The sequence below is a fragment of the Bos mutus genome, chromosome 23, assembly GCF_027580195.1.
Source record: "Bos mutus isolate GX-2022 chromosome 23, NWIPB_WYAK_1.1, whole genome shotgun sequence".
Classification (NCBI taxonomy): domain Eukaryota; kingdom Metazoa; phylum Chordata; class Mammalia; order Artiodactyla; family Bovidae; genus Bos; species Bos mutus.
The window spans coordinates 20,073,583-20,090,573 of NC_091639.1; the positions used below are offsets into that span (position 1 = coordinate 20,073,583).

At 43.1% G+C, this 16,991-nt stretch overlaps 1 protein-coding gene across 2 annotated transcripts; it reads left to right on the forward strand.

The window, feature by feature from the left end:
• Positions 1-1,062: 1,062 nt before the first annotated feature.
• HFE (homeostatic iron regulator) lies at positions 1,063-11,695 on the forward strand. 2 transcript variants are annotated; one of them, XR_011462163.1, is made up of 6 exons: positions 1,063-1,283; positions 4,597-4,860; positions 5,290-5,589; positions 6,688-6,963; positions 7,096-7,287; positions 8,189-11,695. XR_011462163.1 is itself a non-coding variant. In XM_005892217.3 (6 exons), the coding sequence occupies exons 1-6, from the start codon at positions 1,208-1,210 to the stop codon at positions 8,227-8,229; spliced, it is 1,071 nt and encodes a 356-aa protein (XP_005892279.2). In that variant the 5' UTR covers positions 1,064-1,207; the 3' UTR covers positions 8,230-11,693. The 2 variants fall into 2 exon arrangements, 1 of the variants encoding a protein (XP_005892279.2); XM_005892217.3 differs by having other exon boundaries at positions 1,064-1,283; positions 7,096-7,209; positions 8,189-11,693.
• Positions 11,696-16,991: the final 5,296 nt, after the last annotated feature.

Below are 16,991 nucleotides of genomic sequence, written 5' to 3' on the forward strand. Positions count from 1 at the left end.
CATGAATCATTCAATAAAGTCAATTCAATATTTAAAATTTACTGTGCTGAATTTTGTTTTTTAACAGTAGATTAGAGACTGGTTGGGGGGGTGCGGGTGGTGGAATTTGGAGATGATGACTAAAAGGTACTACTGAAAGGTTTCTTTGTGGAGGGGATGAAAATGTCCTAAATTGATTGTGATATGGTTGCTCACCTTTATGAATATACTAAAGCCTTAGAATTTTAAACTTTAAATGGATGAATTGTATGTAAGTGAATTTTATGTCCGTAAAGCTGTCACCTAGGGAAAAAAAAAAAATTGTACAGTCAACTCCCATGTACTCATCATCAATGTTCAACATTTTCTCCACCCTATTTCATATCCCCATACTTTCCAAAATTTCTAAGTTTGAATTTTTTCTTGGATGGCAAAAATTTGCATACGTGCTTTTAAAGGTATCACTGTATTTACCAGGTATTTAAAGGTTTTAGGAAAATCCTTTTTCCTAAATATTTTTTAATATTCTTTTGAAAAGTCTAAGACAGTAGTTCTCAAACTTTGTTGTGTTGGGGTGGGGGAGGGGGTTGTTTAAAATCCCAGTGCCCTGGTGGCATTGCACAGTAATTAAATGGGTGTCCGGGGGCTATAGGAGAACATCTACAGGTTTTACGATTCTCCAGAGGATTCCAATGAGCAGTTCATGAAATGTAACTATAAAAGCTATGAAAGATACGGCAATAGATAGGCTCTAATCTATTAAGTTTATGATTTAACTAAATTCTGATGAAAGAATAAAATGAAGTTTTTATGCAAAAAATATTCGTAAGTTGAATATCAAGATTGGCAAGTTGAACTTAAAAATTTTGAAAATGTGCACCTGAATATTCAAGTTATTCAATATTTAAATGGTAAATATTTAGATCATAAAATCATTAAATATATTCTCAATCAGCATCCTCTCGGGATTTAAAAAACCAAAGAGACAGTTGTGTGACCGAGTGTTTCCCAAGCAGGTACTCTGGGTTTCAGGACAGAGAGTTCTAGCGCCGGAGACCCATTTCTTTTCAGCAGCAGCCCCGGAAAAGGATCCCACTGGCCAGGAAGTTTCATCTGGGATCCCCAGAGCCTCGGCAATGGCTCCAGGGTGACTTCTTGGATCATCCCCGTTTCCCCGCCCTACTCAAGCGGCTGAAAAGCGCCAGGACGCGCGGTCCGAGCCGGGAAAATGGGCCCGCGAGCCCGGCCGGCGCTTCTCCTCTTGATCCTCCTGCGGACGGCGGCCACGCAGGGGCGACCGCCGCGTGAGTCCGGGGGCTGCGGGCGCTAGAGGGGCGCGGCGGGGGAGGCAAAATCGAAACTAGCTTTTCTTAGCGCTTGGGAGTTCGCTAAGCTCCGAACGGCTGCTCAGCCCTGTGCGCGGTGCCCTCCCCCAGCTTTTCCCGGGGGGCATGCGGGCCACAGAAAGTGCAGATGGGGTTAGGGGACCTCCCGTCCCAAGACCTTGACCTCCCACTCCCCGCCCACTCTCTGTCCTTGCTGCCACGGCTTGGCGCTCGGAACCACCTACTCCTTCTCCCAGCTTGGACGCTTTTAGAATAGAAATCTCTCATTGAGGTCGAGCTAGGATTAGGGGTCCTTGGCCTCCGATCTCGGTTTTCTTGTTTCTGCTGTTAACCAAAGCGACTTAGCAGGCACGCACTTCGATTGTGTCCTTTCACCGCCGATCCCGCCCCAAACAGGAAGTTCTTCTCACCGAGGACGACCTTGGCCGGAGTGCCCCCTCCGGTGTTTCCACACCCGGGGGCTCTAAGGGCTGGGAGTAAACACACAGTGAAGGCCGCCGGGTTTCCATTTCCGAACCTCTGGCACAGACTGAGGATAGGAGGTTCTTGAGAGTTCGGCCAGAGGCCTTACTCTTGGGGACTGTTCTTTTGCCTGGAAAAATAACCTGCCTGATATTTTTGAACTTTTGAACTGATTCTCACTGTTCTTTTCAGCCTGGGGTTGTTAATTTGCAATGTTAATAGTATTGTATATAAAGGAGGCCAAAGAGATGATAGTTAGCATGTAAGACATTTAAATTTTAAATCACCTTCCTATCTGTGATCTGGTTTGACTCTACTCAGCCTTCGGGCGGTAGGAACTATTCATATCTTGATTTTATTAGTGGTTAACAACTTCAGGTTAAATCCTTTCCCCAGGTTACAAAGAATTTAGATAGTCTGGTTTTCTGACATGAAGTACCTACTACTGGTTGTAATCTTGGCTGACAGTGTTTGACCTCACCGTTGTCTGGCACAGCTCTGAATGCTTTATACATTGACCCAACCACACTTGGAGGGTAGGTCGTATATGTATCCATACTTTATAGATGATGAGAACAAAATAAGACCTGCTCACCAGTAACTTTGTCAGTGTTACCCAGGGCTCTTCATAGTTGCAATTCTTAAAAGTTACTCTGCAGTAGAGGTTAAATCATAAAGTCTGATGAAGGAAAGTCTTCACTGACTACAAGTATATCAAGAGCAGGGAGCCAAGTCGAGTCGATGCTTTGCCTTTGAGTAGATAGGGATGACAATACACAAAGGGATAGAGAGCATCAGGGTAACCTGTGAAGCGAGGAGGTCAGGGTAGGCCACTGTCCCCAGCTGGGTTTGAGCAGAGACTTGAAGTAAGTAAGGGTGATGTTCATTGGGAGCAGCGCTTCCCAGACAGGCTAGGGGGACCTGGCAAGGATTTGCAACGTCAGCACTCATTGACATTTTTTGTTGTGGGGACTGTCATGTGTACTGTAGGACATTTAGCAGGGTCACTGTCCTTTACGTACTGGATGTTAGTACACTCCCTGGTCGTGACAACCAAAAACGTCCCCAGGTGTTGCCAGATGTCCCTAAGAAAATAAATATCCTGATTGAAGAAAGAGCAAGGGCTCCGGAGGCCCAGAACAGGTGATGGGTTCAGCAAAGGAGCCATGGGTGAGTCCCCTAGGGCCTCACAGGTTGCAGTGTGGACTCCAAACCAGGAGTGATGTGATCAAGAATAACTGTTGAAAAGATTGCTCTGGCTGCTCTATGGAAAGCAGAATGAAGGGAGCAGTGATTAAAAAAAAAAAAAAAAAAACAGGGTGAAGCAGACAGGCAAGAGATGATGGACTGGGCTGGGTGGGAGCAGAGGTGGTGGTGAGAAATAACTCTATTCTGGATTTATTTTAAAGGAAGTTGCTGAGGGATCTATGAAGGTTCATATGATAGAGAAAAGTCAAGGTGGCTCTATTATTATTTTATCTTTATTTTATCAGCCTCAGCAACAGGGGGATCGGTGGTGTCATTTCCAAGGTGGTGAAGGTAGAAGAAAGAGCAGTTTGGGGGCAACCAAGAGCCTGATTTTAGACTTGTTCAAGTTTGAAATTCCAATGAGTCATCCAACTGGTGGTATCATATAGGAAGAGTTGGAGAGTAAGAATCTAGAGTTCAGGGTCAGAGATCGAAATCTAGAACTTGGCATTTAGTCATCCAACAAGTATGTATTAAGCTTCGACTACATGCCAGACACTGTTCTAGGCATCGAGGATACACACTGAACTCCCCCATCTAGAATTAAGGGAATGCATAAGAAAACTCACACCTGCCCAAGGCCTGTCCCTTTGGGCTTTCTGGGTGTTTTTTTCACATTTGCATTTGATTTGGAACTATTTTGATGCTGAAAGATACCCTGAGCTATTTATCAGCACATTTGCCAGCATTTAACAGCAAACATTTATAGGCAGACCTCAGAGATATTGTGGGTTCAGTTTCAGACAACCACAATAAAGGGAACGTCATAAGATAACAACTCAGACAAAGTTTTTGGTTTCCCAGTACATGCCCAAGTTGTGTTTACTACACTGTATGCTGTTAAGTGTACAACTGTATTGTCTTAAAAAACATATGTACCTTAATTTTTAAAAAAGTATTGCTAAAAAGTGTTAGCCATAATCTGAACCTTCAGAGAGTCAAAATCTTTTTATAATAGTAACACCAAAGATCACTGATCACAGATCACCATAACAAATAGAACAATAATGAAAATGTGGGAAATCTTGTGAGAATTACCAAAATGTGACACAGAGATATAAAAGTGAGCAAAGGCTGTTGGAAAAGTGGTACCAATAGACCTGCTTGACGTGGGGTTGCCAAAAACCAATTTGTAAAAAAACACATTAGCTTCAAAGGGCAAAAAAAAAAAAAAAAAAAAAAAGGTCTGTCTGTACACAAGAAAGGGTTTAGAGATGGAAGCAATGATAAAAGCTGGACAATAATTCCTCTGGACTTGGATCTAATTGGGTCTGAGCACCAACTCCTGAGCTCAACTGCCCTAGCTAGACACGTCTTGGGATTTTCTAAAATCTGTTGTCCCCAAGGGAAGGCTGCTGGAATTGTGAGTTCTGGGTCAGGGGCTGGGGGCTGAAAGGGGGTCCAGCCCACATGGCACAAGGAGGGTCTTGGGGAAAAAGGGTCATGGGGAGGGAGGGCACCACCCACTTTCACAGGGTGGGACCAGACACAGCTGGTTCGAGTAGATTCAGACCGTGTGTGGACTCCCAGTCTCCTATGTGTCCTGTTGCCCTCTCCCCAGGGTCACACTCCCTGCGCTTCCTCTTCATGGGCGCCTCCAAACCAGACCTCGGGCTGCCCCTGTTTGAGGCTTTGGGCTACGTGGATGACCAGCTGTTCGTGTCCTATGATCATGAGAGTCGCCGTGCAGAGCGGCGCGCCCCATGGCTCTGGGGCAGGGCCACCAGCCAGCTGTGGCTGCAGCTGAGTCAGAATCTGAAAGGCTGGGACCACATGTTCATCGTGGACTTCTGGACGATCATGGACAACCACAACCAAAGCAAGGGTGCGTGAAGAGCGGGCCTCACCTTCCCAAGGTGGGTGGGGTGTGTCCCTGCTTCACAGATGCATCTTGAGGGAGGTTTGAGATCCTGGCTATTTGAGGTCCTGGGGGGCAGAGAAGAGGGCAAGTGTTTGCTTCCTGAGGTTGTTCAGTCCTTGTAATGGTTCCTGTAATCCCTGTAAGGGCTTCCTTGGTGGTCCAGATGGTAAAGAATCCACCTGCAATGTGGAAGACCTGGGTTCGATTCCTGGGCTGGGAAGATCTCCTGGAGAAGGAAATGGCAACCCACTCCAGTATTCTTGCCTGGAGAATCCCATGGACACAGGAGCCTGGCAGGCTACAGTCCGTAGGGTCGTCGCGAAGAGTCAGACACGACTGAGCGACTAACACACACACAATGGCAGAAACAGGGACCTGCTCCTTTGGTTTCAGTAACGAAGCTGGGGGCGTTGCCAGAGTCCCACACCCTGCAGGTGATCCTGGGCTGTGAGTTGCAAGAGGACAACAGCACCAGAGGGTTCTGGAAGTACGGGTACGATGGGCAGGACCATCTTGAATTCCGGCCTGAGACACTGGATTGGAGAGCAGCAGAGCCCAGGGCCCAAGTCACCAAGCTGGAGTGGGAAGTGAACAAGATTCGGGCCAAGCAGAACAGGGCCTACCTGGATCGGGATTGCCCCGAGCAGCTGCTGCATTTGCTGGAGCTGGGGAGAGGGCCTCTGGAGCAGCAAGGTACGGCGGGAGCACTCTCTGGCCCTCTCGTGAAGGAGTGGAGGCGGGGTACAGGGTACAGGATCCCCAGCTGGGGTTTCAGAGATGGCCGATATTGTGTGACTTCCTGGGAAGGAACTGAGGTCTGAGTTTTCCACCTCGAGTTCTCTAGCTCTGAGGTTTCCCCCTTACAGTTGAGATGTGAGTCATGATTTTAATTTTTTTCCATGCACATAGCTAAAGAAGTAACTGTGATTTTTCTCTCAATTTAACCAAGAACCCTATGCCCATTTGTAACCTTTAGTGATTCAGAGATGCCAATTTTCATATGAATGAATACCAAGGCAAGAAATTACCTAATGAGGCAACTGGTCAGAGTAGCACAATCTTAAGGGGTCAAAGCTACTTTCACAGAACATACTAGTAGTCATGAAGGCTGACTATCTGACAAGACCCCTTCCTACAAGAATATTTATCAGGTTGAACCAGGTGAAATTACCGAGAGTACGTATTCAGTCAGTTTTGATCCTCATAAGGGGCAATTTCAGGCTTCCCAAATGGCACTGGTGGTAAAGAATCCACTTGCCAATGCAGGAGATATAAGAGATATGGGTTCAGTCCCTGGGTTGGGAAGATCCCCTGAAGGAGGGCATGGCAACCCACTCCAGTATTCTTGCCTGGAGAATCCCATGGACAGAGGAGCCTGGTGGGCTACAGTCCATAGGGTCCCAAAGAGTCAGACAAGACTGAAGTGACTTAACATGCACACACAAGGGGCAGTTTCATTTGATTCAACTTAAAGTATTAACAAAGAACATAGCACATGGGCAACAGGTATGCATATTTCCATGTGGGACTGGAGAACAGGCTGCTATGACTGACTGACCCACATCAGAACTGAATCATGTAACGTATTTTAGGACACAAAATGGTGGTGTGTCTTTCCTACAGCTTGCTCTGTCTGCACAGGGTGACTCCTTCCTCCAATCTGTAGGGAAAGGGAAGTGAAAGTGGTAAAGAAAGGGAAGCGAAAGTGGTAAAGAAAGGAAGTGAATGTTCTGGTCTTCCTGGCATGGGTAGGAAGAGTCCCTCTCCAGATCCTCCCTTCTTCCTGTCCAGTGCCTCCTTTGGTGAAAGTGACTCATCACGTGACCTCTTCACTGACTACTCTTCGGTGTCGGGCTCTGAACTTCTACCCCCAGAACATCACCATTAGGTGGCTGAAGGAGAAGCAGTTCCTGGATGCCAAGGAGATTAAGCCAGAGGATGTGTTGCCCAATGGGGACGGGACCTACCAGGCCTGGGTGGCCTTGGCCATGCTCCCTGGGGAAGAGCAGAGATACAGCTGCCAAGTGGAGCACCCAGGCCTGGATCAGCCCCTCACTGCCACCTGGGGTATGGATGAGAGGCAGGGGCTGAGAAAACCTGGTGTGGGCGGGCTGGGGTTGGTCAACAGGGCAGTCAGGGGAGGGTCTGCTCTGGGCTGGGGGCAGCGTCATGGGCTTTCATTTGCTTTTGCTGTTTTAGAGCCCTCACTGTCTGGCACCCTGGTCACTGGAATCCTCAGTGGGATTGCTGTTTGCGTCATCATCTTCCTTATTGGAATTTTGTTCAGAATCTTAAAGAGACGGCAGTCTTCGAGTGAGTAGGAAGAAGGAGGAAGCCTCTTAGCACCATGGCGCCCAGGACACTCTCATCTTCCTGCAGAAAGTGTGGCAGGTGGAGGCAAAGAGGATTTGGCATCCATGAGAAGCCCTCTCTTCTTTTTTCTTTGGGAACCCTGGCACCTCCCTGGGAGCAGGAATTTCTTGCTGATTTCCAATCTGATTTCTCTCAGAATGAAAGCTCCTCAGAATGAAAGCTCCTATTTCAACAGACATCTGTTGAGCGCCTATTATTTGGCAAAGGGCTGTTTAAGGTAGTGCAGGTTCTCTGAGGTTAAGTCACCATTGCTATTCTCAGAACTCAAGTCTAGTAGGAAATGAAATCCCTGAAACAGGTAAATGCAGTTAAAGACCCCTGACGGTCCTATGAAGCAAATGTTCTTGGTGGGGTCAAGGGAAGGGAGGACCACATTCATCTGCGGATCAACCATAGCTTCTGGATCTTGAAGAAGTAGAATTTCTTTAGGTAATGTTGAGGATGAGGGGAGCTCTGTGCAAATGAAGCAACCGAGCACATGGGAGAGAGTGACAGATGCTGGGGAGTGAGAAATTATCATCAATTTGACCCTTGACTTTACATACTTATCAGTCTGCATTTCTACTTCCCGAACATCTGTGGTACAGGGAAAAAAGGGGTAGACAGAAGCCAGCTCCTGCAGAACCTTGTGGGCCTTTGGGTTCTTATGGGGGTGTGGGTGGAAAGGGTCAATGCAGGAACTTAAATCAGCAAAGGAGGATCCAATCTCCATGGTATGGAGAGTGAGTTGTTAGGAAGTGAGATGGGAGGCAAGGAGACCAGTTAGGCAAGGAGACTCAGCATTTGCAGATGAGAGATTATGGTCCCTGAAATCCAGGGGTTCCTTGGAAAGAGGATGGTCAGAGTTGACATGAGTGGATGAGGGGTCAGGGGAGGATCCAAAGTCTGTGACGCCTGTTTCCTGGACATGTCTTTGCAGGAGGAGCCGCTGTCAACTATGCCTTAGCCGAATGTGAATGAAGGGCAGCCTGCAGACCCTTATGGGGCGGAGACAGAACTCAAGACTCAGGGAGCACGTGGCCTTGTGGCATTCTTCATGCTCAGGACAATTGGAGCTAAGAAATGGGAACTGTCTCAGGAACTATCTGCTCTTAACCTTCCTTGTTCACTCTTGAAAAGTTCACCATCTAGGTTTCTGAGTTCCTGCTTGTTAAACGGCCCCAGCTGTGACTTCTGCCCCAGAAGCGGCTTTCCTGAATCCCAGGCTACATTTAGAACCTACATTGATTTCCTGCATCACCTCAGACTTCGTACACCTACATCATCTCATCTCCTAACTGTGGAACGAGGTTCCTTAAATCTGGGGGTGGGGGTAGTGGAGGAGGGTTGCTCGTGATTCCTTTAAACCTCTGAGAATAGCTTGAACCTTCTCCTTAGGTCATACACTCTAATGCCTCTATCAGAATTTGGCACACACATCCAGGCAATTCCTAGACCCATTCAAGTTTCCTTTTAACCCTTCCTCTGTTATTGAGAACTCACCTGTCACCAAGCCCTGTGGTCTCTTCCATCAGAAGGAGATCTGGACTATCGTACAGCTGTGAAGGCTGTGCACTGCACAACCCGAGGAGACACCTTTTCTAGAAGAGGCATCCTTTCCTGGATGTTTGTGCCTATTAGGATAGTCTTCTCTAAAATGGGTGGGAAGTGTCTTGGGGAAGGATATCTTTTTTTAATTCGAGCAAAGGTGCCATGTGGGATTCCTTAGATTAATGACACCTGCACTTTTGCAATACCTCTTCTGTATGCCAGACTTGAAGTAGCACAGGATTTGATCCCTGCTCACACCATCTCCTTGTTCTGATAATGAAAATGATAATTAAGATGATGATGATAAGGATAAGATGGCTGACATTTTAAAAGCTCTTACGTGGTGCCAGACTTAGTTCTCTGAGTGCCCATTTACATGTATTATCTCATATAGTTCTTACAATAGGTCTTTGACATCAGTACTATTTTCCCCCCTCTTTTTTTTAAAGATGAAGAAAGTGAAATTTAATATAGAGTATCTCACAGCTTGCCAGGGACAGAGATAGGTGTCAAGCTCAGTCAGGCTGGCTCTTTGATCCAGCTCCTTGCTCCTGCATTCAGATGATCAGATACTTGGACTAAGTGGGGAAAGAAGGAGATGGCTGTGGAGATGGCTCTTCTCTTATCTCATTGTCTGTATACTCAGTGACTTTGATTCAAGTGAAGGGAAAAACATCAAAAACCAATCTCGGCCATGTTTCCTTTCAAAGTTCCTGAGGGAAGAACCCTGGAATGTGACTGCTAACTTCTCCATTGCCACACTGGCCAGCTCTGTCTGGCAGCACTCACGGGATTGAGATTGGGAGGGTTGGTTAGTTACTGTGTTGGACCTCACAGTCCTGCTCCAATCAGGGCCACTAGGGTGTAGGCATTTCCCTCCGTAAACTGGAGCAACTCCTCTCATATTAAAGCTGGGAAAATAGAAATATATACATATATACACATATATATATGTGTGTATATATACACACACACCAAATAACTCATGTTTATTTCATGCTGCTATGTACAACTGGTGGCATAACTATGTTCAAGGCTCTGTCTTGGAGGTCGGAGGGCAGGTGCCTCAGACCAAATACAGCACAGAAGTTTGTTTGGTAAGTACTAAATTTGGGCACAAATATCTCAACTATTTTAAACTTTTCTTTTTTTCTGGTTATGAAAGTTAAGTGGATAAAAGTACACAGAATTTGTGCTTACTACAGAAAAGTTTAAAATGAGTTGAATTGAAACTTTCCTTCCATTAGCCAAAGCTAACTCTATTAACAGTTTGTGTATTTCTTCTCAGTATTATTGCCATATTAAAATACATAAAATTAACAAATGCGTAGATTTTAATAAATACGTAATTAACTGTACATGATTTTCCTGATGCATTTGTCCATCTTATGTATGTACTTAATCAACTTCATCATTAAATTATTTTGGGGACATTTATACTGCTTCTAAGGGGTCATGGATCTTCCCTCATAGCTCAGTGGGTAAAGAATCTGCCTGCAAGGCAGGAGACCTGGGTTTGATTCCTGGGTTGGGAAGATCCCCTGGAGAAGGAAATGGCTACCTACTCCAGTATTCTTGCCTGGAGAATCCCATGGACAGAGAAGCCTGGCAGGCTCAAGTCCATGGGGTCAAAAGAGTCTGACATGACTTAGCAACTAAACCACCACCATCACCGTACTGCTTCTAATTTTTTTAATGTTTTATTTTCATTAAATTATAGTAGCTGAATTAATTGTTTTTCTTTACCCTAGAGACATTATCACCTAAAGTGTAACACATTGGTCATTTTGCCTCCAAACCACGGTGGAAGCACAAATTCTTTCTCCTTAAATATCCTCCCATATTCAAAGCAGACTGCCAAAAATCTTCCTTGCTCATACTGTTTCCTACCTTACTAAGGATATACTAAAATTAATTAGGCAACAGTTTATTTTATGTTCTTTTTGTTTCACATAGGACAAAATTTCAAGAAACATTCTACTCTTCACAGTAACACATTTATTAACTGTAGCCTGTTAATTTTTAAAAAATAACCACAATTATAAAATTTCCATTTTCTTTCAGTGTTTCTTAGCTTAATTTTTCTGGCCTTGTTCATCAGTTCTTAAGATCAGCTACATTTGAAGTCAGATCGGTTCAGTTCAGTTCAGTTCAGTTGCTCAATTGTGTCCGACTCATTGCGACCCCATGGACTGCAGCACACCAGGTTTTCTTGTCCATCACCAACTCTGCAAGCTTGCTCAAACTCATGTCCACTGAGTTGGTGATGCCATACAACCATCTCATCCTCTGTCATCCCCTTCTCCTCCTGCCTTCAATCTTTCCCAACATTAGGGTCTTTTCCAATGAGTCAGTTCTTCACATCAGGTGACCAAAGTATTGGAGTTTCAGCTTCAGCATCAGCACTTCCAATGAATATTCAGAATTGATTTCCTTTAGGATTGACTGGTTGGATCTACTTGCAGTCCAAGGGACTCTCAAGAGTCTTCTCCAACACCACAGTTCAAAAACATCAATTCTTCAGCACTCAGCTTTCTTTATGGTCCAACTCACATCCATACATGACTACTGGAAAACCATATGTTTGACTAGATGGGCTTTGGTCAGCAAACTAATGTCTCTGCTTTTTATTTTGCTATCTTGGTTGGTTATAGCTTTTCTTTCAGGCAGCAAGCATCTTTTATTTCATAACTGCAGTCACTATCTGCAGTGATTTTGGAATCCAAGAGAAGAAAGTGTTACTGTTTCCATTGTTTCCTCATCTATTTGCCATGAAGTGATGGGACTGGATGCCATGATCTTAGTTTTTTTAATGTTGAGTTTTAAGCCAGCTTTTCACTCTTCTCTTTCACTTTCATCAAGAGGCTCTTTAGTTCTTCTTCGCTTTCTGCCAGAAGGGTGGTATCATCTGCATATCTGAGGTTATTGATATGTCTCCTGGCAATGGCAATCTTGATTGCAGCTTGTGCTTCATCCAACCCAGCATTTTGCATGATGTACTCTGCATATGTACTCTGCATATGCAAAATGCTGGGCTGGATGAAGCACAAGCTGCAATCAAGATTGCCATTGCCAGGAGACATATCAATAACCTCAGATATGCAGATGATACCACCCTTCTGGCAGAAAGCGAAGAAGAACTAAAGAGCCTCTTGATGAAAGTGAATATAAGTTATAAGCAGGGTGACAATATACAGCCTTGACATACTCCTTTCCCAATTTGGAACCAGTCTGCTGTTCCATGTCTGGTTCTAACTGTTGCTTCTTGACCTGCATACAGGTTTCTCAAGAGGCAGGTATGGTGGTCTAGTATCCCATCTCTTTAAAAATTTTCCAGTTTGTTGTGATTTACATAGTCAAAGGCGTTAGCATAGTCAATGGTGCAGAAGTGGATATTTTTCTGGAATTCTCTTGCTTTTTCTATGATCCAGCAGACATTGGCAATTTGACCTCTGGTTCCTGTGCCTTTCTAAATCAGATACCAACGTTTAAATTACCTATTTTATTTTACATCTGGCAAAAACCAGTTACAAATTTGGTAGTAAGGAGAAGGGCGTCATCTGGTGGCCAACGCCAAAAATGTCACAGTGGTTTTATGACTATAGCGAGTGGGAGTGGGGAGGGGGAGAAGGGTAGGGCAAAGTCCTCAGGGGAAAGGAGGAAAGGAAAACACACAGGATCACCTTTGGAGAAAAGCCCCTGAAATTGTGAGAGGGCAAAGATGAAACTATTCACCAGGTATTTGAATTGCTGCAATCACAGGGCACTGTTGAGCTGCCTTAACTGGGAAAAGAACAGAAGGAAAACAAACAAATCTGGTGAGGCCACCTGCCAGCAGTTGGTTAAGGCCTGCTGGGAGGTACAGGCAAAACTTGGTCTTGTGTTATAATAATATAGCCTCAGTGTGCTGTGTACTTGATTCAGTCTTCATGTACACACACACACACTTAAAAACAAAAGCCTTTCTCTCAAATGCTGCAAGGTTCTTATAAGCTACACACTCTAATCATGACTAGAATTTTAAAATGCATGACTTTAAGCTCTGAAGATATTTACAGATATCTCTAATTTTAATTTCTATGGACTTTGGGTCATCATTTTTTTCTTCCCCATTTTTGAATAAGTGATTAATATGTAGATTTTAATACAGTATTAAATTATCTCATTAACTATTTTACTAAAAATCCTTGGTTGCCCTGACATCATGCATGCATTTATTACTTGGCCTAGAATGCATACTGGTATCTCACATATTCGGTTTCTGAATAATTTTCTAAGGTGTTTACTCATATATATGAGGGATACATATAGTCTGACTTAAGCAGATGCTTCTATAGCTTCTATTTCTTGGCTGGATGAAATTGTATTCTCAGTAAAGTCTTCTTTAGCATGAATATTTCTTGAAAGTAATTTTTTTTAAGCTAATATTGAGTACTTACTAGATGCCAGGCCTTGTTCTAAATGTTAATTTAATTCCTCTGAAGAATCCTGTGACATGTACGCTCTTGTTATTCTGTTACCCTTATTTTGTTGTGTGGAAACCAAGGCACAGAGAGGTTAGTTAACTTGCTAAAGGTTACACAGCTGGAAAATGATCATGCTGATTTTTTTGTTTCCAGCTAGCCTGGCTCAGAGTCAAATTTCTAACCAATACACAATATCTCTCTCTGAGTCAAGAAAACACGTGGTTGATGTTGATGCCATTGCATGATTTTATGATACTCCTTTAAGTAACCATTCTGATGCCTAGTGACCATACCTTGGATATTCCCCGAGTGAGGAGAGGACCAGTTTTAACATTTCAGAATGTTTTGTTTCACACAGGCCAAAATTTCAAGAAACATTCTACTCTTCACATTAACACATTATTAACTGTGGCCTGTTAATTTTTTAAATAACCAGTTATAAAATCTCAAATTTCTATAATTTTTCATAAATATTTGGGACCGTTATTTTCTTTTCACACACAAAATTCTAACTATCAATTCACATTTCTGTTTATTCTCTTTATCATTCAGGGAGTATCACAGTTTGGGTAGCCTTAAGCACATGTGAATCATTTCTTCACCAGGTTTGGGTAGAAAGTATTGTTATTTTTTTTTAAAAATCAAATTCTGGCTTTTGACCCAAAGATTCTAAAATAGAATTTTGCTGTTTTCAGTGCATTTGATGAGGTGCTGAACATAATACCAATACTTGTATAAACTTCAATGAAAGTCTTGTCAGTTAACCTTACTCTGCAAGTCCATGAACTAGCCCAGATTTTATTCTGTAAACAGAGAGACCACATGGCATTTTCCTAAAACAGCAAGAAACTTGGATAATGCCAATGGAACTTCATTCAGTGTGTAAGAAAGCATTTATTTTAAACATAGGTGTAATAAAGATCTTTCCTTTGTGTACTTTTGGGTTCACAGTTTTCACCACTAAACAAATGCAAAATCCTTTCTTTGTGCTTTGTGTGTGTGAGTAAGAAAGTATTCCATGGAATTTAAAAAATCAAATTTAAGTACAAATGTGTTTATTAAAATTTTGAAACAATTGTTTAAGAAAGGATAATATTAGAAACTTGCTTGTCCAAATAGCATTTTCTTCAGTAGGTCAAAATGTGTTAAGAATATTTAGAGGAGAAAACCCACACAGGACAGCAGGCCTAAAAAGTGCAAGTGCCAACAACTTTTAGAAAAGAGTTTGAACTAAAGAGAAAATGCAGGGCAGTTAGGATTTGGTGCTTTGACTGCCATCACCCAGGTTCAATCCCTGGATGGGAAACTGAGATCCTGCAAGACATGTGGTGCAGCCAAAATGGAAAAAATAAAATTAAATAAAGAGGGAAAAGTAAGAACATTTTCTTAAAAGGTTAAGGAGAGGAAATGAGGAAAATAGGGACAGACACAGTAGATGTATATTATGGAACCAAAAACACAGCAATGGGAATGACAGGAAAAATGAATAATTAGAAAATAGGTCATACCAAAGTAAAGATTAGTTGACTGAAAAAGAGAAATACATTGAAGACTTAGATGGGAAGGAGATAAATCAGCCAGCGGCGAGAGAAGCCCCAGACCAGGAGTGGTGTTCCCAAATGCCTTCAGCTGTCAAGTTATAAATCTCTGGCAGGCTGGCGAAATGAGGTGAGATTGTACTTATGCATTTCCTCAACTATAACATTGCTCAAACTATCGCTACCCAGGGATTCCTTTTCACTAAAGTGCAATTATACCCCCAAAAGTGTTGATATATGCTGGTAATTTTCAACCCTGGCCAAGTATCAGAATTGTCTGTTAAATTTATATATTCCATGGAATGATATGAGAAGTGAAAGTGAAAAAAAGTCGCTCAGTTGTGTCCGACTCTTTGCGACCCCATGGACTGTAGCCTACCAGGCTCTTCCGTCCATTGGATTTTCGAGGCAAGAATTGAACCCGGGTCTCCCGCATTGTAGGCAGATGCTTTACCATCTGAGCCACCAAGGAAGTCCATTATCATTATGGAATGATATGCATAAATATAAATATATATATTCCTGAACTCTAGTATTTTGACTGAGTTTGTGATGGGTGGTTCTGGGCATTTTATATTTTTAGAAGATGTTTGGTTAACATCACTGTTTTATTTGTTGAAATATTTAATGTATCCACTTAGCCACAACTTGCTTGCAAGGTTTTAATTTGTAGGGTCTTGGTCACATAAATGGGGTTCTGTGATGCTAGGTTCACTTGGAGGATGAGTTCCAGGTGACCCATTCTCTTCCAAGCCACAGGACCAAGTAACACCTGGCTCCTAGAGGAGGATACATTTTTAACATAAATCTATATGTGTATACCCTTTAAATATTTCTATTCTGACAGTCATGACTTTTTGAGTCAATGTCATTGAGAAAAGTTTAGAAAAGAAGAAATTGGGAAAAGCGAATAAGAAAAAAGGAACTATATTGTACCTTCATGAATTAAAAAGCACATGCAGATTTCATGTTTACATATGAACTCTGACTTCATACTTTTCCTCTGTAATGTTTGACATTTCTTCCTAGCTAAGTCTCCTTTATAAGGTGCAGGTTCATAGTGGGAGAGGGTGTTGAAAGGCAAGAGTCTAAAAACTCTCAATTTGGGGCAGAAAAATGTAACCCCACCTAATTATTTTAGAAGTGATATAAACTCTGTGCCATGCAGAGCTTTCCTGCCCTCTCCTGGGTCTTTCCTCTCCATTACTGGGTCTCTTTTAGCTTTTTGCCTTAGTCTGATGTTATAGTGTAAGGCCATATTCTCATTCTAAGTCTCACCAATAGACATTTATCTATTAACCAGGATTGGGGTCGGGGTGGGAGGGAGAAGTCCTTTTCTTTTTCAATTTAACTAGAGTGACTCTTACTGTGGAAATTTTCAAAAGCTGCAACTGGAAACTAAAGAGAAACCTTTTGATTGAGAAGTCCTTTTCAAACCATATTCAGATCCAATTCTGTTCTATGTTGCTTAAAAAGAAACAACAACAACAACAAAAAAACAGGGACTAGCCTGTCCATAACCCTCTGTAATCTAATCAAAAGCCTCCCAGGTGAGGGCCCTGTAGGCTTAGAAATGACCTTAATCAAGTATTAGCCCCATCCTACGATTAATCCCCAACTCTACAAAACATCCGGAGAAGGCAATGGCACCCCACTCCAGTGCTCTTGCATGGAAAATCCCATGGATGGAGGAGCCTGGTAGGCTGCAGTCCATGGGGTCTCGAAGAGTCCGACTCGACTGAGCGACTTCACTTTCACTTTTCACTTTCATGCATTGGAGAAGGAAATGGCAACCCACTCCAGTGTTCTTGCCTGGAGAATCCCAAGGACGGTGGAGCCTGGTGGGCTGCCATCTATGGGGTCTCACATAGTTGGACACGACTAAACGACTGTAGCAGCAGCAACAGCTACAGAACATGTTTTCTTGTCTCTAAAACTGAAGAAGGTTGAGAAAGGATTAATGGAAAAGAGAAAGGAACTTTTAAGAATTGAAGCCCAATCAGACAGGTGCAGAAGGCCAGGAAGAGGGTCCAGGGGCAACTGATTACTGAAGCCTATCTTTAAGTTCCTTCTCTCCCATGTATTTGCCGAAAAAGAAGTCACGCAGTACATGTTTGAATGGAGAAATTTGCAATTGTTTTTCTATTTTTTTACTCTTTCCATACACAGCAGTTTTAGTACCAGAGCC

Bases quoted from the DNA above. Each gene is read 5' to 3' on its own strand.
- HFE (XM_005892217.3), top strand. From the start codon at position 1,208: ATGGGCCCGCGAGCCCGGCCGGCGCTTCTCCTCTTGATCCTCCTGCGG. The intron at 4,861-5,289 runs GTGCGTGAAGAG...CTTTGGTTTCAG, and splicing joins CAACCACAACCAAAGCAAGG to TAACGAAGCTGGGGGCGTTG. The intron at 7,210-8,188 runs GTGAGTAGGAAG...ATGTCTTTGCAG, and splicing joins AAAGAGACGGCAGTCTTCGA to GAGGAGCCGCTGTCAACTAT.